Source organism: Saitoella complicata (genome assembly GCF_001661265.1).
Source record: "Saitoella complicata NRRL Y-17804 unplaced genomic scaffold SAICOscaffold_11, whole genome shotgun sequence".
In the NCBI taxonomy this organism is placed as follows: Eukaryota; Fungi; Ascomycota; class Saitoellomycetes; order Saitoellales; family Saitoellaceae; genus Saitoella; species Saitoella complicata.
In genome coordinates this window covers 222,172-244,366 of record NW_017567002.1, presented here as the reverse complement: position 1 = coordinate 244,366, position 22,195 = coordinate 222,172, and the positions used below count along the sequence as shown (strand labels likewise).

General features: G+C 52.5%; 13 protein-coding genes across 13 annotated transcripts; 5 read left to right on the top strand and 8 right to left on the bottom strand.

The window, feature by feature from the left end:
* Positions 1–1,345: 1,345 nt before the first annotated feature.
* Positions 1,346–1,958, top strand: SAICODRAFT_92289 (uncharacterized protein; the record flags this gene model as incomplete). Its single annotated transcript, XM_019171798.1, has 2 exons — positions 1,346–1,390; positions 1,441–1,958. The coding sequence occupies exon 2, from the start codon at positions 1,455–1,457 to the stop codon at positions 1,956–1,958; it is 504 nt and encodes a 167-aa protein (XP_019024316.1). The 5' UTR covers positions 1,346–1,390; positions 1,441–1,454.
* SAICODRAFT_118265 (uncharacterized protein) lies at positions 1,712–3,282 on the bottom strand. Its single transcript, XM_019165355.1, has one exon. It carries the CDS (start codon positions 3,063–3,065, stop codon positions 2,058–2,060), a length of 1,008 nt encoding a protein of 335 aa, XP_019024315.1. The 5' UTR covers positions 3,066–3,282; the 3' UTR covers positions 1,712–2,057.
* A 253-nt stretch (positions 3,283–3,535) lies between these two features.
* Positions 3,536–6,356, top strand: SAICODRAFT_25291 (UPF0061-domain-containing protein; the record flags this gene model as incomplete). The annotated part of the gene is made up of 3 exons (XM_019166843.1): positions 3,536–3,936; positions 3,995–4,342; positions 4,466–6,356. 3 exons carry the CDS (start codon positions 3,536–3,538, stop codon positions 6,354–6,356), a joined length of 2,640 nt encoding a protein of 879 aa, XP_019024314.1.
* A 96-nt stretch (positions 6,357–6,452) lies between these two features.
* SAICODRAFT_56603 (elongator complex associated protein Kti2) lies at positions 6,453–7,301 on the bottom strand (the record flags this gene model as incomplete). The annotated part of the gene is made up of 1 exon (XM_019169462.1): positions 6,453–7,301. The coding sequence occupies one exon, from the start codon at positions 7,299–7,301 to the stop codon at positions 6,453–6,455; it is 849 nt and encodes a 282-aa protein (XP_019024313.1).
* Positions 7,302–7,440: 139 nt separating this feature from the next.
* On the top strand, positions 7,441–8,413 carry SAICODRAFT_80057 (ER lumen protein retaining receptor). The gene is made up of 4 exons (XM_019171183.1): positions 7,441–7,517; positions 7,576–7,701; positions 7,757–8,210; positions 8,271–8,413. Exons 1-4 carry the CDS (start codon positions 7,496–7,498, stop codon positions 8,305–8,307), a joined length of 639 nt encoding a protein of 212 aa, XP_019024312.1. The 5' UTR covers positions 7,441–7,495; the 3' UTR covers positions 8,308–8,413.
* Positions 8,404–9,621, bottom strand: SAICODRAFT_30257 (acyl-CoA binding protein). Its single transcript, XM_019167636.1, has 4 exons — positions 9,428–9,621; positions 9,202–9,375; positions 8,719–9,153; positions 8,404–8,666 (listed from the first exon to the last, which is right to left on the bottom strand). The coding sequence occupies exons 1-4, from the start codon at positions 9,527–9,529 to the stop codon at positions 8,496–8,498; spliced, it is 882 nt and encodes a 293-aa protein (XP_019024311.1). The 5' UTR covers positions 9,530–9,621; the 3' UTR covers positions 8,404–8,495.
* Positions 9,622–9,744: 123 nt separating this feature from the next.
* On the bottom strand, positions 9,745–12,281 carry SAICODRAFT_92276 (uncharacterized protein). Its single transcript, XM_019171797.1, has 2 exons — positions 12,181–12,281; positions 9,745–12,129 (listed from the first exon to the last, which is right to left on the bottom strand). The coding sequence occupies exon 2, from the start codon at positions 11,953–11,955 to the stop codon at positions 9,871–9,873; it is 2,085 nt and encodes a 694-aa protein (XP_019024310.1). The 5' UTR covers positions 11,956–12,129; positions 12,181–12,281; the 3' UTR covers positions 9,745–9,870.
* Positions 12,282–12,789: 508 nt separating this feature from the next.
* On the bottom strand, positions 12,790–14,455 carry SAICODRAFT_7352 (acid protease; the record flags this gene model as incomplete). The annotated part of the gene is made up of 3 exons (XM_019170868.1): positions 12,790–13,237; positions 13,292–13,748; positions 13,801–14,455. 3 exons carry the CDS (start codon positions 14,453–14,455, stop codon positions 12,790–12,792), a joined length of 1,560 nt encoding a protein of 519 aa, XP_019024309.1.
* Positions 14,456–14,956: 501 nt separating this feature from the next.
* Positions 14,957–16,223, bottom strand: SAICODRAFT_30256 (DUF1771-domain-containing protein). Its single transcript, XM_019167635.1, has one exon. The coding sequence runs from the start codon at positions 16,194–16,196 to the stop codon at positions 14,970–14,972; it is 1,227 nt and encodes a 408-aa protein (XP_019024308.1). The 5' UTR covers positions 16,197–16,223; the 3' UTR covers positions 14,957–14,969.
* A 293-nt stretch (positions 16,224–16,516) lies between these two features.
* On the top strand, positions 16,517–18,955 carry SAICODRAFT_56572 (WD40 repeat-like protein; the record flags this gene model as incomplete). Its single annotated transcript, XM_019169460.1, has 1 exon — positions 16,517–18,955. The coding sequence occupies one exon, from the start codon at positions 16,517–16,519 to the stop codon at positions 18,953–18,955; it is 2,439 nt and encodes an 812-aa protein (XP_019024307.1).
* Positions 18,946–19,776, bottom strand: SAICODRAFT_30255 (NADH dehydrogenase, alpha subcomplex, subunit 8). The gene is made up of 3 exons (XM_019167634.1): positions 19,754–19,776; positions 19,249–19,635; positions 18,946–19,193 (listed from the first exon to the last, which is right to left on the bottom strand). Exons 2-3 carry the CDS (start codon positions 19,573–19,575, stop codon positions 19,068–19,070), a joined length of 453 nt encoding a protein of 150 aa, XP_019024306.1. The 5' UTR covers positions 19,576–19,635; positions 19,754–19,776; the 3' UTR covers positions 18,946–19,067.
* Positions 19,777–19,937: 161 nt separating this feature from the next.
* SAICODRAFT_71189 (uncharacterized protein) lies at positions 19,938–21,705 on the top strand (the record flags this gene model as incomplete). The annotated part of the gene is made up of 3 exons (XM_019170658.1): positions 19,938–19,953; positions 20,006–20,044; positions 20,133–21,705. 3 exons carry the CDS (start codon positions 19,938–19,940, stop codon positions 21,665–21,667), a joined length of 1,590 nt encoding a protein of 529 aa, XP_019024305.1. The 3' UTR covers positions 21,668–21,705.
* A 20-nt stretch (positions 21,706–21,725) lies between these two features.
* On the bottom strand, positions 21,726–22,103 carry SAICODRAFT_118174 (uncharacterized protein). The gene is made up of 3 exons (XM_019165354.1): positions 22,020–22,103; positions 21,887–21,965; positions 21,726–21,834 (listed from the first exon to the last, which is right to left on the bottom strand). The coding sequence occupies exons 1-3, from the start codon at positions 22,050–22,052 to the stop codon at positions 21,785–21,787; spliced, it is 162 nt and encodes a 53-aa protein (XP_019024304.1). The 5' UTR covers positions 22,053–22,103; the 3' UTR covers positions 21,726–21,784.
* Between the last annotated feature and the right edge of the window lie 92 nt (positions 22,104–22,195).

The window sequence follows — 22,195 nt, the reverse complement described above, 5'->3', positions numbered from 1 at the left end:
CCGCCACACCCTCCTCCACGCCTTCCTCTATCCACGTCCTCTCGTCTTCACCTCTAGGCAGTCCTTCCTCCGCATCCGGACGCACGCCCAAATGCATACCCACTTCATCTATCCAGAAATCCCTCTCGGTCTCCGTCGCCCCACTCCTTACCCACGGCGAAAAGCCTACCCGTACCTTCCGCTGCCCTCGTGGTAATCTCGTCATTATAATCCTCTGCGCAATGCAATTCGACCAAGACAACCCCAGCGCCGGCGTTTTAGCGACCCCTCGCCCGCCATCTCGATGCCTAACATAATCCCATCCGCTAAACCATCGCATCTGGTGGTCGAGGCTCAAAACATCTTGCGCGACCTCGTTTCCGAAATAATCAGCCACTTGATTCGCGCAGACGATTGCGAGATTGTGTTGTCGTGCCAGAGAGCGTAGGTGCTGGCAGAGTTTATTGATATCGCGTGACCGCTTTGCGAGATCCTTTGCAGATGCTCCGGTGTTGGTCGAAGCCGCTTCAGTCCGCCAATTTGCCGCGACGGAGTCTATGACGATCAAACTCACGGGATAACGTGACAACTCTACAGGTATCTGGTATTGTAGGATATGTTCTTGCGTCTCAAGATCCGGAATAGTGATAGTCAGAATATGATCCGAGACGTCCTGAAATCCTAAACCATTTGTCGAAGGTAACGCATTGAACATGGACAGTAATCGCCGAGTCTCCATACCACCCTCAGTAGAAATGTACATCACACAGGGTCTCTCCCGGTGCATTGTCGTATGCAGTGTAAGCTGTGTGAGGAAGTTGGACTTTCCTGCACCGCTGTCCTCGATTGGTCAGATCAACTTTAGCAAAGACTAGAAATTGTGACGAACCTATCTCCAACAACTTCGGTAATATACCCGCATGGTATACCGCCGCCTAATAGCACATCAAGGTCTTGTTCTCCAGTGCTGAGCCAGCGCATATTCGCGAGAGCAACGTCTGCCGTCTCATCCGGAGCGGGCGCGGTCGCCTTCGCGATGTCGTCCACAAGTGTCCGCACTTCGATTATCGATAACTGCGTCCTCCGCACAATCTCCGTAACATCATACGTCAGGATATCATTTGTTGTGAGCTTCGCTTACAGACCGCCCGTCAGCCTGAGAAAGTCGCACAAAACCAGGCAAAGTAGACTCACTACGCTCCAACGCGCTCGCTATTCTCGATGCAAGGTTGGCATCTTCGTAATCTTGAGTCTTCGAGGAGATTCGAAGGATTTGAGATATATCGGTCATGTTGCCGTCGAGTTGGTGTACGACAGCTTCTTGCATGGGGGTGCAGCGAATCTGCAGCTCGCCGACGTTGTGTGAACCTCGTAAGAAAAAAGCCATAAGCGACCCTTGAGCTCACAGAAGGTACTGCACCCCTCCTGATCTTTCGTGTTTCGATGCTTATGTAATTCCAGTCAATCTATACGATATGGGATTGTTCACTCGCCAGCCGGTGTCGTCGGAGGTGGATCAACTATCAGCTGAGCTAACAGACGCTCCGGCACCTGTCGAATCAACGCCTTCACCTGCCCAGGAGCTCTCATCTGCATACCAATCATACCTGGACTCCCAAGAGAAAGACAAGACTTCCGAGCCCACACTCGGCCCACAGGGTGAGCCATGCGACTGGCGAAGACATTTCGACGACGCATTCATGTGCTACACCGTTACTTCCCAATGGAAACACTACTACCGTTACGGCGAGCAGAAGGACTGTAACGCAAAGTGGGATGAGTTCATGTGGTGTTCGAAAACGAGGATGTACAGTAAGGAAGAGCAGATCCAGATGAATGACGAAAGACGGAGGGAGAGATTGGCAAAGTTGCGAGCAGCGAGGAACTCGGAGGAGGTATGGCCATTACGGAGGGTACCTCTGGCGGATCCATGGAATTATGAGGCGGAACCAAAAGCAGACACCGATCTTAACGCTTGATTAAGGCTAGGCTAAGCAACACATACAAGGCAAATCATCATTCAACTCCCATACAACAGAGCCCGTCTTGAAGATGGTACATTCTACTCCTTTGCTTTATCAGCGCAATGACCCACATGCTTGCAAATGGCTCCTCCTCGCCGTCGAGTTCTCCAACCACAAATCCATCTTCCTCGCCTCCCTAACCCTCGCCGGGGGTGGCCTCACCATCTCCACATGTAAATTGAGCGTTTTGCCCATGTAATTAATCCGAGAGTTCGAAGACCGCTCATCAATCGTCACAGGCATCCCTTTATCAAGGTGATCCTGCAACTTTGTCGAATACATCTTGTTCCGCAAATTCTGCTTGACATGATGCTTGATCTGCACCTGCCTGTACCGACGAGCCAAGATTTCATTCAGCTCAACTGGATCCATCTTGCACCGCTGAACCGGAGAGGGGAGATGAATAGGGTAAGAGGACACGTATCGGGAGACCTGGAGAGTATCCGACATCGGGGTGAGCTGATCACGAGCTTCCGCTATGGCTTCGCGGCGACCAGGAGATGGGACACCGCCCGAGGTCTTCGCGATGACGGGAACCAGATCTGAGGCGATATAGGCTTCTTCAGGGGTCAAGGATGTTTCGGACTCTGTCACCGATGCCCGCTGGATCGAGTCGTCACAGTCACCGTCGTTGTGGTTGGCGGGTGACTCTTCATCTTCGTCCGATCTGCCAGAAAGGATAGAGACAGTTGGGTTCACAACAGGTCCACGATCCAGGTCCGCAGTAAACTCGTTCAATTTCTCTGTAAGCATGCCCGACGGATCACATTGCGGCGCCAAATGCGACTCGAGCTCCGCGGCGTGCCTTTCCAAAGACGAACGTCGCCTGACAAAACTAGCACGTCGCTTCCTCTGCGACGTCTTGTTATGCTTAGCAGTTTCGACGACGTGGGGCGTCGTGTCTAATTTCGCTGGGCTTTCACACCGTTGAGCAGAGGAGTCGTCGTCGCAGCCATAGTCCAAAGGCACGGTACACGCCGACTGCGCACACCCGTCGACATAAGTGCCGGCAGACTTCTTACCGGTGATTACCTTCCTAATGACGTTGGAAACTAAAGGCATGATGCTGTCAGGTGATGTGTGGATGAGGTTGTTTGTGTCAAAGTTGATGAATGGGAAGGTGGGAGTGGAGGGCGAGCGTTCAAGATATAGCGCACGAAACTCAGGCGAAAATGGAGTAACATCACTCTATGTCATCATCGCCTTCATGCTACGGCTATCGACTTCGCTCGTGATCGCACAGGGTGTATGTGAGCTCTCACGCCAACTAGCGCGCAAGTGCCGCATCGAGCAACTCTGGGGTGTCCGAAGTCGACAAATGCATCTGATGACGGCGTTGAGGGAGGATGAGTATGACACACTCTGAGCTGGCTGATACATTCGACACGATTATGACAAGATAGCCAGTCATGGATTCACGGGTGTTGTCATCCGGGGGGATTGCCCTGGCAGTGCAACTGGGTGTGGCTGCGCGCGTAGACGTAGAGGAGAGGACCCTCGAGTCCCCGTCGCAACACCCATAACCTCACACAATGCCCGCGAAGAGAAAGGATCCCAATGCACCGGCTACTCTGCCTACTCGTCGCAGTGCGCGCAATGTCGCGAAGGAGACGTCGTACAATGAGATCGACGAGGAGAAGCCCGTGAAGGCCAAGGCCGCTGCTCCTGCTAAGAAGGGGAAGGGAAAGAAGACTGCGGAGAAGGAGAAGGTTGATGGTGACGCGACTGACGCGAAGGAGGAGGAGAAGGCAGCTGAGGAGGAAGAAGCCAAAGAGGCTGATCCGGAAGAACCCGCGGCCAAGAAGTCGCGCACTGGCATTGCCGTCGGCGACGCCCTCCCCGACCTCGTCTTGAAGGATGAGGACGAGAACGAAGTCAAGATCAACGAGTTGAAGAACGTGATCATCTTTGCCTACCCGAAGGCCTCAACACCGTAATCCCTCCTCCCCCATTGATTCGCTGTTGAAACCCCCGACTGACTCTGTGAGAAGTGGCTGCACAAAGCAAGGCTGCTCCTTCCGCGACAACTACCCCAAAATCCAAAAAGCGGGTTACTCAGTCTACGGTCTCTCCCTCGACACACCCAAATCCCAGAAAACATTCAAAACGAAGCAAAACTTCCCTTATCACCTCCTCTCTGACGCACCGAACGGTCAGTTCCTCGCTTGGCTTGGAGCGTTGAAGGTGGGAAAGAAGATTACACGGTCGCATTGGGTTGTTGATGGGGAGGGCAAGATTGAGGCGATTGAGGCTGGGGTTGCGCCGTTGGATAGTTCCAAGAAGGCGATGAAGACGATCAAGGCGGAGGAGGAGGATGGTGAGGAGGCTAAGGATGAAGAGTAAGGCTACGGACTTTGCAAATGCTTTTTGAGTGATTTTATGATTAGCTACAGTATTGATACCTTTATTGACTTTCCTCCTGTATGAATTCGTCCATCTGATCCATTCGACGTCGACGTCAGTGTGGGGGTGGCGAGTCCCATCTTCCCCACGGATCCCGATATTTCTTTCTCGAACCCCCCCACACCCCATCTTCGCCTCATGCGACGATTTGCTACTTCGACAATCACCAGAATGACTTCAGCTTCCGCCCGTTGCACACTCGCCGAACTCCCCAAATCACACATCTTCACCTCTAACCTCCCAGCTGATCCCGAGATTCCCTCCCCACAGGCTTCCAAAGAAGCGCCGGCAGAGTTATTGCGGAATGCGAGGGCTGTGAAGGGTGCGATATTCACCTGGGTCAAACCCGACACCTCTGACGACTACGAATTACTCGCCACAAGTCCAAAAGCCCTCCACGACATCGGTCTAAAACAAACAGAGGCAGAGACGGAGGAGTTCGCACAAGTCATGTCCGGGAATCAAATCTACGACGAGCACTACCCTTGGGCCCAATGCTACGGCGGCTGGCAATTCGGCTCCTGGGCCGGACAACTCGGTGATGGCCGCGTAATGTCACTGTTCGAAGCCACGAACCCGGAGACGAAGGAACGCTTCGAGGTCCAGCTCAAGGGAAGTGGTAAAACGCCCTATTCAAGGTTTGCGGATGGGAATGCGGTTCTGAGGTCGAGTATCAGGGAGTTTTTGATTAGTGAGCATTTGAATGCTTTGGGGATTCCGTCAACGAGGGCGTTGTCACTTGTTAACTTGCCGAGTAAGTTCGCGAGAAGGGAGAGGATTGAGACGTGTGCTGTCTATACACGTTTCGCGCCTTCGTGGTTGCGTATCGGGTCTTTCGATATTCACCGTTGGCGTGGTGATCGCGTCACGATGAAGAAACTTGCTGACTATTGTATTGAGCACGTTTTCGGCGGACTGGATAAGTTGCCGGGGAAGAGGGAGACTGATACGGAGGAACCGAATAGGTTTGAGAGGCTGTACAGGGAGATCTGTGCTAGGAATGCGAAGACGGTTGCGTACTGGCAAGCGTATGGGTTCATGAATGGTGTGTTGAACACTGACAATACCTCCATTCTTGGGTTGAGTATGGATTTCGGGCCGTTTGCGTTCATGGATAACTTTGATCCCTCGCACACGCCTAACCATGATGATCATGCGTTGCGTTACAGTTATAGGATGCAGCCTACTATCATCTGGTGGAACTTGACCCGTCTCGGCGAGGACCTGGGTGAGCTCTTCGGAGCGGGCGAACATGTTGACGAGGAAAAGTACGCCAAGGGTCAATGGAGCGAGGAGGAAAAGGAAGCATTGATTACCTGTGCTGAGGGCATCATCGAGCGTGCTGGAGATGAGTACAAGGCTGTCTTCTTGGAGAAGTACAAGGAGTTGATGGGTAAGAGGTTGGGACTGCAGACGAGTCAGGAGACTGATTTCGATCAGCTCTTCTCGAATACTCTCGATACCCTCGAGAAGTACGGGATTGACTTCCATCACTTCTTTTACAGGATTTCTTCAGTGCCGGTGTTCTCGCTGTCCTCCGATGACGATTTTGTCCAGGCTGCGTCCAAGATCCTTCCGCCTGAGGAGGACAAATCTGTCCACTACGCAGGCCACACCCGCGAGGACGCCGTCAAGGGTCTCGTCGAATTCCTACAAGCCTACAAGAAGCGTCTCGAAACGGAGGGAAGCACAGATGATGCCAGCCGTGAGAAACGCATGAAGGAGGTCAACCCGAAATTCACCCTCCGTAATTGGGTCTTGCAGGAGGTCATCGACAGGGTTAGCAAAGACGGTGAGCGTGATATTCTCCAGGATGTCATGACCATGGCGTTGAACCCATATGACCCGGAGACGTGGGAGAGTTTGGAGATTACGAAGGAGGATCAGGAGAGGTATTGCGGAACTGTACCGCGCTCGGAGCGGGGATTGCAGTGCAGTTGCTCTAGTTAAACTGAGGAAAGCTCCACATGAATGTGATTTTATTAGGCAATTATGAAATATCCATTATATCCAAATCTACCTTTATGCCGGCATTCTTCCTGCGGTTCACTCATCCGCCTCACTCAATTGCCCATTCAGAAACTCCACAAAGAGTTCCCTGATCCTTCCAGTCTCCATGGCATGCATCCTGTTCAACCCCACGAACTGCCTCCGTAATCTCTGCATCTTGGGCATGCTTACCCCCTCCACCGGCATCTCAAACTCGATCGTACAGTCCGGGATAGGTAATAAACCCGCAGAATGCGTAGTCTGTGCGTCCAAGATGAATTTTGTGATTTCCTGGGTATGGCGGTCGAGGGTTGTTAAGTAGTCCATTGCGAGGGCGGGTTTGAGAACGGTTGCGGAATTGGGTTTGATTGCTTTGTTGTGTAGTGCGTCCCAGATGTCATCGACGGGGGCTTTCTCGTCTGTATGTGCTGGGATGGTGAACAACGGTGAATCCCATCTCGTCATCGCATTTGGCTCCTCGTATCGCATCAAGAGTGCTTCTAGGACGTCTTCGGGGTATCCTTCCGCACCCCGCGCTTTGTTCCATTCCCGGGATATATCGATGGGAACACCGACGTGGACCACACAGTGCGGTGTAGAGAACTCTTTTGCTTTGCAGTAGAGTTGATAACGGAAGCCTTTGATGTAGTTCATCGAATCGAGGATAACGATGTCATTTGGTGATAGTACACGTTCGGCAGCACTTAGCAGTGTCCCACGTGCACTCTTCTCCTTCTTGGTATCTCTGTAGATCTCTCGTGGGATGTGGAGGGTGTCGTCGGAGATGTGGTGGACCTTTAGTGAGGAGCAAGTTGATTCAATTTTGGACAGGAGAGCGGCCTTGATCTCGTTTGCGCGGGTAGTTTTGCCTGACGACGGGAAGCCTGAGATGATGATGAGAGGCATAGTGAGGATATGAGCTCTTGCAATTGCAATTGTAGGGGGTGTCGTGAACCAAGCTCGGGAAAGATGTATGTTGTCTACGTTACTGGACCGTATACGGCACTGGGTATGAGCGAATGCGGCGCGTGTCAACTTTGGTACCGCCAACACACCAGAACTATTGATCGAGTATCCAACGCAATTGATACCTGACAGCCATGAATATCTTCAGATTGCTAGGTATGAATAGCCGCTTGTCGTACAGCATGTGTGGCTCAATGGCTGATTGGTCATACAGGTGATCTCTCGCATTTGGCGAGTATCTTCATCCTGCTACACAAGATACGGACAACGAAATCCTGCGCAGGAATTTCATTCCGATCACAAGCACTGTATGTGCTTGTGTACCTTACAAGATACCTAGGTCGGTTGTGGGACGAAACTCGTATGCCCGGCATGATTCTGATGGAAGCGTACAGACCTCCTCTGGGGCCCATGGCTCCTTTACAACACCGTCATGAAGCTCTTCTTCATCGGATCCTCCGTCTACGTTCTCTACCTCATGAAATTCGACTACAAGCCCTCTCATGACATGGGTCTCGACAACTTCAAGGTCGAATACCTCATCGGCGGATCCTTCGTCATGGCTCTTCTCTTCAACCTCGCCTTCACGTTCGACGAGGTGATGTGGTCCTTTAGCTTGTGGTTGGAAAGTGTTGCTATTTTGCCGCAATTGTTCTTGCTTCAGCGGACAGGCGAGGCGGAGACCATCACCACGCATTATATCTTTGCGCTCGGCGCGTACCGTGCTCTTTATATTCCCAATTGGTTGTACCGCTGGGTCATGGAGGGTCGTGTGGAGTTCATTGCGGTTTTTGCTGGTATCATCCAGACAATTGTCTACGCTGACTTTTTCTACGTTTACTTTACCAAGTACGTGTCCTATCCAAGCACCCCTTCCCCCACACATAACTAACGTCGTGTCTTTTTTAGGGTTATCCAGGGCCAGAAGTTCGAACTTCCTGCATAAATTAGGATTTGAGGAAGGTGAGATGAGCATGCGTTTGGGACCTCCATAATAGCACAAACGTCAATCATATTCAGTGCTCTACGTCGATATGAATGGTATCCCCTACTAGTACACTCTTCGTCGTCACCCTGTCATGCAAATCATCCTCCCCTGTAGCATTACTCACCTTCGCCATCAAGTTTATCGTATTACTCCGCCGCGTGCTGACGCCTAGTCTTGCTCCGTGCCTTCAGGATCTTTCGCCAGAGCCAATCTGAAAACACTCTTCTCAACAAACCTCGGAATGCTTCTCCTTTCTGGAACCAAAGCCAAGCCAAAATAAGGACAATGCCGTCAAACAATGCATGCTTGCTCAGGAACTGTATACCGATTAGCATCACGAACGTCACTACGGTCCAACTTTCAATATACCATCAAGAAACCCTTAGATATTTTCGTAAGAGGGCTCGTACGAGAGGACGGTGGTGGAGGAGGTGGCGCCCTTGACGCCTGTAACTCTTCGCTTAATGCTGTAACCTCAACCCGCAACCCCTCCAATGCCCTCTCAACATCTTCCTTCCACCTGGACGTGCTAGTTCTCACCGCACCGCGTCCTACCATTCTACTCGAGCCTTCCTCCCATGGTCCGGCGTCGTCACCTTCGAGTGTATGCGTACGTGAATGGCGGAAGTACTGTCCTAAGGACGATGATCCGAATCGGAGATGCTCCGGCGACCGCGCAGGCGACGATTCGCGTGAGGTTGTTGCACTCGAAGCTGGTGCATCTTTGATTTGTGACCAAACGAATTCGAGCTCACTTATCAGCTCTGTGGTAGCTGGGTGTGGTGAGGCATAACGTTGCATGTTCTGGGAGAGAGTCAGCTTTCACCCATGGCGATATCAGCTGTAACTCACATCAATGAGTTTCGAGATGTATCTTCGCTTTGCTTCATTCTTGGATAGCCCGGCTTGTGCAGCCCAGGCGTCCCACTTCGCACGGGCGGAAGCTTCTTCGTCACTGTTCCCTGTCGGGCGAGGCATGAGTCCATGAACATCCCCCTCCGTAGCTTGCTTGTAGAGTCCATATAGCTGTACTCAGGTTAGCATGGATATCGATGAAGTGTTACGCTTGATTCAGTACCTCCAGACGATCGGCGAATGGCGGTCGTGTAGGTCCACCCGGTATTCGCCTGACTGTTGCCAAGGCATGAGCGAAACAGCGGTCTACCGAGTCAGAAGACATATTGCAAGGATAGCCGTTGTCTTATCGTCGGGTCTTGGGCGTGTATGCCGGACAAATGCTCTTCAACGGGGTGTTTTGTTTCTCTGTTCGCGACTGACCTTGCTCGCTCGAGCTGCCCGCTGGGCGCACTGGCGGGGTGCATGCCCGTGCTGCGTGTAGCCCCCCGCGGGAACCAAGAGGCTTCTCATCATGAATCTCCGCACTTGCAGATTTACAGTCAGTTGAGTATCAATAGTCATTACAATTGAGAGAAGTAATTATCCAAGAACGCCTCACGTGGCTATCGTACAAGGCGCTGGCCAGCAGCTTCCAATCACGTCTTGACCAAACTCCTTGTGCCACTAAGCATCCGTCTTCAAAACTGCCTTGAGCTGAGCCATCTCCTCCTCCAACCTCATGACATTTTTCTGCTCCGTCTTAATCTGCCTCCGCAAATACTTCTCACGTTCGCTGACGTGTATACGTCCAAACCAGCCTTTACTCTCCAAACCCAAAGCTCTCACCACCCGCAGCTCCTCCTCAGCCTTCTGAATACCGGAGACAGAGGCCACCTTCAAAGCCTTTCGCATGTCAAGTTCCATACGCGCACAGAACACCTTATCCTCCAGGATTGTTCTGAAGGACTCACGGAAGATCGGCTTTCCTGGCTTGATCTTGCTGGGCCGGCCGTTGACTGTTGCAATAGAGATCATCTCTGCAGCACCAAGCGCCTGAATCGCCTCGGAGCTGTCACCGAACATCGGATCAAGGAGCGCCTCATTGTACTTCATCTCACCATTCTCAGCCAGACCTCTGAGGAGGACATATGCTTGTTCCGGTTTCCATCCTCCACTAATGGCGAGGAAGTACGCCTTCATCACCTCCGCAGCGCTTGCCTTGACCATAGCACTCAAAGCAGCTTCGGGAGTCTCGCCATTCCTGATGCGCAAAGCCAAGACCTCGAGATCCGTCAAGCGACCACCAAGGACTTGGATGCACCTGCTAAGCTCGAGAGGCTTGCGCTCTACGGTGGCCTTCACCTCGCCGCCGTCAGTGGTAGTGGTGTCCTCAAGAGTGTCCTGAAGGCGTCGGATGACATACTTCTCCGCAGCCGCAGGGTTGGCATCACCCAAGGTGACAACCTTTGGCACACGGTCGGGTAAAGCTTTTGCCAAGGTCTTCGCATAACCCATATCGTTCGTCAAGAAGATGACGTGAGCAACGTTGGCTTCGCAAAGCAAAGCTGCCCAAGTCGCCATGTTCTCATACAACACCATGTTACCGCTCTCCGCCTTGTAGAGGAAGTTGTCGATGACGACAACGGGACGAACCTCGGGGTGGTTTTCAAGGTAGTCTTCATCCCTAACAACTGGCTTCGTCGTAGGTTTGTTCTCAATTGCAAGGGTTTTCAGAGCAGTCGCAGTGTTCTGGAGAATCTTGCGGAACTGCGTCTCCAACGTCTCGGTGAAGCCAGTCTTCTGACCAATAGTACCTTGTGCTGCCAAGTCAAGCATGGAGCTCATTGAGTTCAACCAGGAGAATACGGGGAAGTATCCGGTCTGGTTCGCAGCTGCCTTGATCACATTCGAATCACCATGTTGCTCCGCGAGGTTCTCACAATCCAGGACCAGCACATTTTTGCGCCCCTTCAGCACGCCGTTCAGAACCAGCTCTCGCTTTCCAGAACCTCGAGGACCCTGAACAACGATGAAAGATTCCTTGTTTTCACCAAGCCAGCCTTGAATCTGAGCAGCAGAATCACCGCGATCCATCCATGCAGCACGCTCGTCATCCAAAGACCGTCTGCGTCCACCAATGAGATGAACGGTATTTCTCTTCAACCACTGAACAGCACTAGACTCCTCCAGATGCCAACTCCTTGAGATCTTGTTTTTAATGAACCAAGTCCGTACAGGATCGAAGATTGTGACGAGGATAGTAGCGAAGAGAGCGGCGAAGGCGGGGATGGTGACTCTAGGGTGGTTAACAATCCAATCCCATAACGCACGCGCCCATGAATGCGTACGCTCATAAGTGATGCGCATTTTGATGCCACCAACCTCCATACCGTGGAGACAGTTCTTCGCAGCTATGGCTGATCGCCTCGTACCGAAGACCAACTGAGCCACCCTAGGGCTATCTTTCGGTGAAGCAGGGACGATATCCACCAAGCGTCCATACCGGCGGAAGAGCTCGTATAGCTTTTCTTGAGGCAGGTCGGCCGCCCCTTCAAATTCGACTCGAAGCCTCCTACTTGGATATCTCATTGCGAGATCCTCCAGCCAGGGCTTACCGCGCACAACCCATCCATTGAGTCCTTCCAATGGGTTGAACCAGGGGTGGATTTTGCCTGGACCAGACAGGTGCTCCTGGAGCTTCGCCTCGATCTCCTCCATCGTGAGAGCCGGATCACTTGCAAACCTTACAAAGGCACCACCGTCTTTCATCCTAGGCTGAATTTGCGTGATCTGGATTGGGAGGTTCGGTGGTATGGAGTCACGGAGGAGGTTCTCAGTCACTTGTTTCGGCTGGAACCTGGTAAGATAGCTTCGAACGTCCCACAGTGCAAGTCGCACTGGGAAGACATTCTGGAAGTAGAGGAGGTGCTCCTGTTCACTAACCTTTGACACAAATCAGCATGGATCCCTGATGAAGTCTCTCGGTACACATACAGCAATATTACCCGTGGTCTTCTCGGCATCCTTCTGAGCACTAGGGGCGGCTGCTTCTATTACAATGGTCGCGTTCAACCGTCGCTGTTGAGGTAGGATTGATCCGCTCCGAAGAGCATAACGGACCCTCCGAGCACCCAGAGAAGCTGGGAAGGGCCGGCGCACGGCTATTCTGGTCGCCCACATATACAGCGAGCAACCTTGGGTTGTCGTAATGAATTGATGAAATTTAGAGTTCCAAGGTTTGGAGGTGTACTTCAGCTCATTCTTTGGGCATTCATTACGGGTCGCACCAGCCACACTGTCATGCTGCCTCAAGCGACGGACCAACTGCGACAGAAACACCGTGTACATGATTGCCATTGAACGTGTTTGTGATTGACTCGACTCGTGCCTACAACAATTCCCATCCCTCGAGAAAAAAAGAATCAAGATGCCAGCATCTAACATAAAGTCATCAAGACTAGAAGAAAAGTATCGGGGGAAGAAGACAGGAGACAAACAAAGCCTGGGAACCACGCTTGAAACCGACACAATAACTCCGACTCCATAAAACGAACGACTGAGATGTGTCCAGCACAAATCAACAAATCAATCACCTCCTGATCTCTAGGCGTCCTTCGCGACAGCCAAACCGATCTGATTGCGGGTAGTGTTGAAGACGGTGTAGACGTTCTTGAGGAACACGTCTCCAACCAACCACTCGTTCATGGCGTTAGGGTCGACAACACCAGCAGAGATACCGAAGATAGCGGTACCCTGGCCAGCACTCTCGAAAGCCAAGTCACGAGGATCGATAGGGTAGGCGACACCACCAAAGACAAGAGAAACAGTAGGGATGTGGCTGGTGGGGATCGTGTATCCACCCGACATATCAGCCATCGCCCCAGGAATCATCTTCGTCAAAGCATCGGCATCTGCGGGAGGGGCAATCATGAGAGTCGTACCGGTGTCCATGATAGCCGTGCGGCCTTTGTTCTTGATGCCGATAGACACACCATTGACCAAAACATCGTCCAAAGCCAGCTCCCAAAAGCCATCCGTCGAGACATTCTTACTGTTATTAATCGTTAGTAAATGGTAGACGCACAACGTGGTAAAGGTAACTTACAGATACGTAATGTTTCCGACATACTTCGAAGGGTCCGTGTGTCCGAACGTAATCTCACCACCAGAGCCACCATCCGCAGCACGGCCAAGACTGACACCAACAACAGCCTCGGCGATCAACCCACGGTTGTAGAGGGCATCAACAGGGGTAGGAACGTTCTGAGTAGACAAAGCCTGCTGACCAAGACCGAGCAAACCATCGAAAGGCGAATCACCGGTGAAGTCGGAAGACTCGCAGTTGACGACGGCAAAGTCAAGCCCTTTAAGGAGCTTGCCGGATATCGAGACGTTTTCCTGACAAGTGAACCCACTGGCGTAGCCACTGCCGTAGGTGATGCTGAAAGTGTGACCGGTGTTGCAGAAAGTGGAGGAGACGTCGCTACCAAGCGCATGGTGGGTACCAAGTTGGGAACGGGCCTCAGTCGAGGAAGGAAGCCAGAAGTCAGCCGATCCAGTGTCTGTAACCCAGTTAGTAAAGAAAGATGAGCTTCAGTTCAATGGTTTGCATACCGAAGATCACAGAGTAATCTCTCAACGGAGTACCGACTCGAATAGTACCACCATACGCGATATCGGAAGTCCCAACGTGCTGGTCCAACAAGCTAACGTTGCCGCTCTGAGACGCACTGCCAACACTACCACCACGATGACGGGTAGTCTTGGACGGAGCGACAGTGGACCCAGGAGCACGGGAGGCACCGCCAGTAGTAGAGCCAGCAGCGCGGGAAGTAGCACCAGTTGTAGAACCGGAAGCAGAAGCAAGAGGCTGACCCAAAGAGCCGAAGATAGTCGAGCAAGCGACATCACTCATGAGCTCCTGGTCACCACCAATAGAAGCACCAGACTCCTGAAGCATCATCACGGATTCAATACGCGAGTGCATCATCCTCGAAAGCTCAGCATGGTCGACAACACGACGCTTGAACTGGGCCAAACGGGCAGAAGAGCGGTTGGTGTGGTACTGAAGCCAGATGAGCTTGTGCATAGAGGGGTTCGGTGCAGGCTTCTTGATGGCCACAACGACAGGAGCGGGAGCAGGGGTCTCAGCCTGGTGCTTGTGGTGCTTGGACTTCTTGCGGGACTTCTCGGAGGGGTTGGTGCTGTCACCACCCTTGGAGGAGTAGCAGACGCAGGACTTGAACGGGGTGAAGCAACCGGAAGGCATCGTGATAAGGATATTTTGTGCAGTGAATAAGAATTCGAGTTGAAGAGACGACTGAAGGGTAGTCGTAAAACTGCGGATAGCGATATGGGTGGGGAACCTTCGAGGGGTTGGGAATGGCCGGCCTTATATGCTGCCGTGGGCTCGTTTGGGAGTATCCTGGGAAGGCTGACGCGGCCAGGATGTTTGTTTCAACAGCCCTGCCGATTCATTTCTCTCTATCACATCTCAGGAGGTCCTGTCTGAAGTATCGTTAAACGTCAGCGGTGCACTTTATCGATGACAGACGAACCGTGCGCGGCTTTCCATGTCAGCATCCCCCGAGTTCGCAACAACCCCTTTCCCACTGCACACATTATTTCATCGCTTGACATTGATGCCTTACCGGTAGCATGGAGTGGTTGATCCTCAATCCGAAGTGTACATCATCGATCGTGACCGTGGTGGGAAACCTCACCAGCTCAGCGGAGTAGGCAGAAACAAGTAGAACATAAACATATCAATGTGCCCAGTTCTTTCAGTAATGCGACCAAGAATCAACCCAGACAACGCCTCCAACACCACCTTTAACCACGAACTCCCTGCATGCGTACCCCCATCCTGCCAAATACTCCAACACGGCATCTCTGACCTTCTCCTTCCCAGGTACACTGACATGACTTCCGCTTCCTATTACCACATACACTGCCCTCTCCCCGTTCATCTCCGATCTCAACAAGAATTTCTCCAGATACATCACCGCCTCCGCAGGATGTAATCCATGCAAATCAATACATCCCTTCGGCAGACCCGTATTGCGTTCTGTGAAGATTGCATCAGCAGCACGCTCATGTGCAAGACGCATGTTTTCGTTCTCAGTCTGTCCTTGTGCACTCAGATCTCCCGCCCGAGCAGGATCATTTCGTCGCCATGCATCTGATGCTTGTTGTAGAAGTTTGTTTCGCGTTACTGCATGCTGGATAGCCGGTGCACGATGTTTGGCGTACAGTGCTGCCAGTGCTGGACCCGTCTCGAGCCAAGGTAGGGCATCTGGTGGAGCAGGGGTGAGGGAGGACCGTGGATGAGCCGATGTATTCCGTCCCGACACAGACTTTGACATTATTGGCTGCGTTTCAGGTAATGCTGCTGCTAACTGGGCCATGGAAAGGGGTTCTTGAGGTGCTTCCGGATATGATTTTGGTTTTGGTGATGCCCCTAGTGCAGGGAAATCATCTTCTGAAGCAAGAACAGGCGCAACTTTTGGCGTCTGTTGTTTCCGAGGCGTAGTCGAAGCCTTTGGCTTTGCTGGCGTTGTAGGTTTTCTTGTGCCTCCGCCGAGACCCGGGAACATCTCTTCATCGTCAACCTTCGGGGCTTCCGTCTTCTTCACGTGCGTAGGCTGCGCTATACTCGTAACCACGTTTGTCACCAGCTTCGTCGGATCATGACTGAACCCACAGGCATCACCCGCTAGACATCCTCCTTGCAGCCAGAAACGACAAATCGCCTGCTCCAGGTCGTGTGAGAACCAGCAATCTGCGCGCCTGCAGTCTCCTTGAAGAAAAAACCGGCAAACCTGGCCTCCCTTGGGTTTATTCGGCGTGAGCGTAGGTACTGGTCGAGATGTCAATGAAGCAATAGCGAGGGCCAGATTGTAATTCGCGGCTTCAAGAGCTTCTTGTAGGTCGGCAGGCGTTCTCTCCGGACCAATGATGATCCGGAGCATCTCGAAGGGAGACTGGTCCGCAGACTGCTCAGAGGACATGTTGACGTTGTTTCAGCACGTAAGAACCACAGAAGACCCAGAGCGTCGGGTGTTGTGACGTCGAGTGCGATGTGTAACGTAGACGTGTGTCAGTCCCTGGCGGGGAGCAGGTGTGGGTTAAAAGGTCATGGTCCATGCGTAAAGGAACATAGCTGTGTTTCAAATATTCTATATCAGAACATAAAAGCCCGTTGGCCAAGGGCAACTACTTTCCCTGTCCTTCGCTTCACGCGTGTTAATTAAGCGGTTCGCGTCTCCTCGAATCTCGTCGCGCGTACCCCAGGGTTCACCTCCAACAAACTGAGGTCCCTCGAGCAATCATGTCAGCTCAGCCTCGTCTCATTCCAAAATATGCCCATACGAAGGGTTTGACGAGACTTGCCTACTCCACTGACGGTGCTCACCTCATCACCGTTGGCTCCAACCAGGTCATTCGCAAGTTCCAGGTCGATTCGGAAGATGAACCCGTCACCATTGAGCAGCACAACGATGCCATTACAGGTGTGGCCACTTCCTCTGAGTACTTTGCGACTTGCTCGGAGGATGCCAGTGTGAGTCTGTTTTCCATGACCTCGAACGAGTTCATCACGATGCCGACACGATGCACCCTTCCGGTTCGCGACATTGCGTTCAGCCCTGATGGCGAGTGGATCGCTGTCGCTTCCGATGAAACTGTCGTCAAGCTTGTCAATACGTCTGAATCCACGAAGATGATGAAGCTCCAGCCCCACAATAAGTCCATCAAGCACATCGCTTTCCACCCCTCCGGTTCGCTCATCTCCACATCCTGCTCGGACGGCAACATATATATTTGGTCACTTTCATCCGAGTCTCCTGAACTTTTAAAGACTTTGCCGAACATCATCGCTGCTCTCGAGCCTGAGGAGGAAACATCCGCTCGTGTCGCATGGCACCCCGACGGCCGTGCTTTCGCCGCTGCCACTAAGATGAAGGAAGTCGTTGTCGTCAACCGGAATGATTGGGAAAGGCAAGTTGTGTTCAAGAATGGACATGTAGGAGATATCACAGATGTGGCATGGTCGCCTAACGGAGCTTACCTCGCTACGGCTGGTAAGGATGGCAAGGTGTTGGTGTGGTCTACCAAGGATCAGGCCATTGTCGCGAAGCAGGAGATCAAGAACGTCGTCAGCCTTGCGTGGCACCCCAAGCAGAACACTCTGTCGTTCACCACAAACTTGGGACAATTGTTCACATGGAGGGATGTCGTGCTGGAGTCTTCCCCTGCTCCCTTTGGTTCTCGTTTCCATCCTGCGCCGCTCTTGCACGACGATACTCCGGCACCTGTCAGAGCTAATGGCAATGCTAACCCTCTATTCCACGCCGAAGCGGAGGAAGACGACGATGATGAGCCAATGGGCGATGACAACGACCTCGCCGCCGCCGCGAACGACGACTGGATCGTCGACGATGACGGCGCTGGCTACATCCCCGACCTGAAAGAGCGTGAAGCTCGGAAACGTGGCCCCGCACAAGATGACCGTGTTGCGAAGCGACGCGCAATCGACAAGAGTGTCGAGTTTTCCGGCATTCACGAACCCTTCCAGCCCGGTTCCACACCCTGGCGAGGCAAACGCCGTTATCTCGCTCTTAACATGATCGGTGTTGTGTGGACCGTCGACCAGGACACTCATAACACTGTCACTGTTGAGTTTTTCGACAAGGATGCTCATAGGGGATACCATTTCACTGACCACTTCAAGTACGACAAGGCGTGTCTGGACGACAACGGTACCCTTTACGCCAACTCCTCCGACGATGGTCAGCCCAGCACCGTCTTTTTCCGGCCACATGAAACTTGGGCGAACAAGGCAGATTGGTCGGTGCAACTGCCCAAGGGTGAGGACGTGACAAGTATCGCGCTCAGTAATAGTCACATCGTGGCTTGTACAAGCAAGGGATACGTGAGAGTATGGAGCTTCACGGGTGTTCCCGTAAGGATGTGGAGGCAAAAGCACATGCCCGTGGTAACCTGTGCAACATGGGGAAACTACGTGATGGTCCTCGGAAACGGTGCGATGAACGCCAACGGTTCTGCGGAACTCACGTATACCATCGAGAACGTGAGGAGGGACGAGGCGATTCAGTCGCAAGACGTTGTTGCTCTTCCGCCTGGTGGATATCTTCAATCTGTCTTCTTCTCTGAGGAGGGTAATCCCTGTATCTACGATTCTGATGGCGTTGTCCTTGTTTTGCTGCATTGGCGGACGCCCGGACAGGCGAAGTGGGTACCGCTCCTCGATACGAATATGCTCCCACGACGTACCGAAGGACGACAAGAGTCATACTGGCCAGTCGCAGTCGCACAGAACAAATTCCACTGCATCATCTTGAAGGGAGGCGAGAAACATCCTTACTTCCCCAGACCACTGTTTAGCGAGTTTGACTTTACCGTCCCGATCTACGAAAAGGTGGATCCGAACCCATCCTCCGTACAATCATTGGAAGAACAGCATCTGCGGTTCTCTGTACTTCATGCGCTCGGCGAGGACGCCATGTCCGGCAATGGTACGGCAGCGGAGAGGATGGATCTTGCGAAGAAGGAGATATCGATTGATAAAGCTTTGTTGCAGCTTATTCAACTGGCTTGTAAGGATGCGCGTGGAAGCAAGGCGATTGAGTTGGTGGAGTTACTGAGGAGGGAGGTCAGTTTGGATGCTGCGGTCAAGATTGCATTGCATCATAACCAGACTGCAATTGCGGAGAAGATCAATCAGGTCAAGGAACAGCGTTTGCAGTAGATGCTGATATTTGGCGTTCTGGCATAGGAAAGAGGGCGTTCCCCAATTTTGAGATGAAATAAAACGTGCTATATTATTCGTACAATGTATCCGCCACGAAACCAGTTCATGTCTAGACACCAGCGGCCTTGGCCGCCGCGACACCATCAGCGTCCACGGTGTCTGGCTTGTAACCGGGGTTCTTCTTGAGCCACACAGGGTCCTTCAGGTCGGAACCGGGGACCTTCTTCTCGAGTTTCTGCACGTACGTTAGTAAAAATGTAGCACGTGATCAGCATCCAAACGAAACGTACCAGGTTGTCAAAAACACACTTGTTCAAAGCCCTCTCCGCAGGTCTGCATGCGTAGAGCTCGTGGTTCTGCTTCTCAAGACACTCGTAGTGAGTCTTGAACACCTCAGCGCAGGACTTGTTCATATCCTCCAACACGGAAATCGCACATCTGGTAACCCTCCGGCCCTCCTTCAAGCAAGGCGCAGCTCCCTTTCCTCCAGCCTCCTGCTTACAGAGCATGTAATCGTCACTGTATGGTTGGCATCGCGCGCCGATGAAAAAGGACGCGGAGAGCAAGGGAGCGGAGGTAGCGCCGACCTCGTCGACGTGAGGGATATCTGATGGCATGGGAGTAGGGTCGACGAAGACACCGCCATCGAAGTGGTAATTAGCTTCTCTGTGAGTGGCCCTTTAACAGAACGTGTCAGTGATCAATTGAGAAGAAGAAGCAATCCTTCGCCGACGCAGCCATGACCGGCAAACGCATTCACCCAATGAGAATAGATCATGACCACAGAGGACTTACATTGCGTATTTCTTATTTTTCTTCTGGTGTACAGCAGCTCACTCCGGGGTTCCCTCGAAGTCCGGTGTGAGCCTGGCCGCAGCAGGGGCACGAATGGCGCAGTGCAGCATCAGGGCATCCATAATAAACGGCCGTGACGAGAAAGTGATCCCAATTGCGAGAGATCTGGGAAGAAGTGATCAAGATGTCGTTTGGATTCAGTACGTTTGATGCATTTATCTCGGTGTTCGTTGTTCTGACTGTCATTTTTAGATGCCGCTCCCGCTCAACAGAGCACAACACCTGCCTTTGGTATGGCTTCCTCAATTCTCCTCAGAGGATCGCGTTCACATGCTACTCTGGTCATTGTGTACGTTAGCTAACCGTGCTGTCGTTACAGGAGGTTTTGGTGCGAACAATGCTGCAGCGTCACCGTTCGGGACTGCTGGGCAGGCAACATCAGGCGGATTCGGTGGAAACACCGCCGCAGCATCGTCATTCGGAATGGGTGGGCAACAATTTAACACCACGACAGCTTCCGGAGGTCTGTTTGGTAGCACAGCTGCGCAACCCGCACAGAATGCAACGGGTACATCGCCCTTTGCGACGGCTGGGCAGCAGACTGGTAGTCTTGGAGGCTTTGGTACAAACACGGCGTCAACGTCACCATTCGGGGCAGCTGCTGGGCAGCAGGCAAGCTCTTCGCCTGCCTCTGGAGGTTTGTTTGGTGCACAACAAAATACAGCCGGTGCGTCGCCTTTCGCAACCGGTGGACAACAAACGACGGGCTTCGGAGGCTTTGGAGCTAGCACAGCAGGAGCGTCGCCGTTCGGTGCCGCTGGTCAACAGGCGGGCTCTACGCCATCTTTCTTTGATACGTCAACCATGCAGCAAAACCAGCAGCAGAACCCCGGTTTATTTGGTCAGCCTGTGCAGCAGAGCCAGTCGCAGCCTGGTATGCTCGGCAGCCAATTTGGTCAACCTCAACAGCAAAACCTGGGGGCATCCCTCCTCGGAGGACAGCAATCACAGCCTCAGTACTCGTGGGGATCTGCCACACAATCGAGACCGGCGGCTGGAGCCGGTTTGGGTGCGAGCATTGCGCCCGGCCAATCCTACATGAACCAATCTTATGGGCCATATGGGCCGGCTCAGCCTCCGTCGTTGACGGATCAGCTTCAGAAGATTCAGAGTGCGTGGGATCCAAGAAGCCCGGACTGTGCGTTCCAATACTATTTTTATAATAAGGTTGGCGTGGAGCAGGCAGCTTTGTACGCCAAGCCTGCAGGTCACGATCAAGCAAAGTGGGATAAGGCCGTTGCTGAACGACCAGACAACACCGTCGTACCAGCCCTAGCAAATGGCTTCGACGACCTGAAAAAGCGCATGGATCTCCAGGAGAACCAAGTGAACGCCTACCGCGCTCGCATGCACGAGATCGTCACCAAGCTTACCGACCTTTCCAACAAACATGACCTCCATACCTCTGTTAAGACTGCTGAAGCGCGGGCGCGTCATGCATCTCTTGCTCAACGTGTGTTGTCTTTGGCGGCGAAGGTCCAGACGTTGAAGAACCGGGGCTTTAATCTGAGACCCGAGGAGGAAGCTCTGCGACTCAAGTTTGAGGCGCTCAATAAGCAGATGAACGACCCAGCAGTATTCGGACAGATCAACGAATACTGGGCGCGAATGACTTCTATGCGTGAGCGGGCAAGGCAGATCAAGGAAGAATCCAAGAAGACGGGATGGAACTCGTCAATCAACTGGGCTCAGGATGAGAAGCAGCTTGAGAAGATAAGCAAAATTCTGGCGGATCACCAGACTGGGATTGCGCATGTCAGTGACGTATTGAAGGAGGATTTGAGGGAGGTTGATGAGATCATGACGAAGATCGAGGAGAGGCAGAGGATGAAGAAGAGTAGTGTGCGGAGATAGGGCACAGAGCACTTCGTATCTGGATGGCGATCAAAGGCAAATGTTCCTCTAGGGCTTAACTAATGCAAGACTCTATGATATGAATGTCCCGAACTCCATGCTTGTAATAATGCAGAATTAGATGAGGTTGGCGAGCGTGCTCTGAGCGGCCTGGACGGCGAATGGTGCTACACGACATTTATGTCAGAGCCAATGGATAGACAAATGTCGCCTACGTACCACACCACAAGAGAGCCGCGAGTCCGAACCCCTTGTACACCTCAAGGCGGGTCAGGGCGGAATAGGCCTCGAGTTCAGTCTGTGAGATGGCAATGAGTCTATGAAACACATACGAAGCATACAACCAACTTGCTTGAGATGGTTGGCTAGAAGGACCTCCGAGCATTTTGTTGTTGTCGTTTTCGTCTTCGTTTCAGATGTTGCTGGGAAGTTCGGTATCGATTGCGACGGAGGTGCCGAACAGCGCGCACGGTATGTATACAGCCACACCGTAATGGATGCTGCTGACGGAAGTGAATGTTTAAGATG

Excerpts from the sequence above, each read along its gene's own strand:
- SAICODRAFT_118265 (XM_019165355.1), bottom strand. The coding sequence starts at position 3,065 with ATGCCTTTAGTTTCCAACGTCATTAGGAAGGTAATCACCGGTAAGAAG.
- SAICODRAFT_80057 (XM_019171183.1), top strand. The coding sequence starts at position 7,496 with ATGAATATCTTCAGATTGCTAG. Across the intron at positions 7,702-7,756 it reads GTACCTTACAAGATACCTAG|ACCTCCTCTGGGGCCCATGG; the intron begins GTCGGTTGTGGG and ends GGAAGCGTACAG. Across the intron at positions 8,211-8,270 it reads TTCTACGTTTACTTTACCAA|GGTTATCCAGGGCCAGAAGT; the intron begins GTACGTGTCCTA and ends TGTCTTTTTTAG.
- SAICODRAFT_30257 (XM_019167636.1), bottom strand. The coding sequence starts at position 9,529 with ATGTCTTCTGACTCGGTAGACCGCTGTTTCGCTCATGCCTTGGCAACA. Across the intron at positions 9,154-9,201 it reads ACATCTCGAAACTCATTGAT|AACATGCAACGTTATGCCTC; the intron begins GTGAGTTACAGC and ends ACTCTCTCCCAG. Across the intron at positions 8,667-8,718 it reads TATCTAAGGGTTTCTTGATG|TTCCTGAGCAAGCATGCATT; the intron begins GTATATTGAAAG and ends ATCGGTATACAG.
- SAICODRAFT_92276 (XM_019171797.1), bottom strand. The coding sequence starts at position 11,955 with ATGAAAGACGGTGGTGCCTTTGTAAGGTTTGCAAGTGATCCGGCTCTC.
- SAICODRAFT_30256 (XM_019167635.1), bottom strand. The coding sequence starts at position 16,196 with ATGTCCTCTGAGCAGTCTGCGGACCAGTCTCCCTTCGAGATGCTCCGG.
- SAICODRAFT_30255 (XM_019167634.1), bottom strand. The coding sequence starts at position 19,575 with ATGCCATCAGATATCCCTCACGTCGACGAGGTCGGCGCTACCTCCGCT. Across the intron at positions 19,194-19,248 it reads AGTGTGTTTTTGACAACCTG|AAACTCGAGAAGAAGGTCCC; the intron begins GTACGTTTCGTT and ends ACGTACGTGCAG.
- SAICODRAFT_118174 (XM_019165354.1), bottom strand. The coding sequence starts at position 22,052 with ATGCTCGGAGGTCCTTCTAGCCAACCATCTCAA. Across the intron at positions 21,966-22,019 it reads CTTCTAGCCAACCATCTCAA|ACTGAACTCGAGGCCTATTC; the intron begins GCAAGTTGGTTG and ends GCCATCTCACAG. Across the intron at positions 21,835-21,886 it reads CGCGGCTCTCTTGTGGTGTG|CACCATTCGCCGTCCAGGCC; the intron begins GTACGTAGGCGA and ends AATGTCGTGTAG.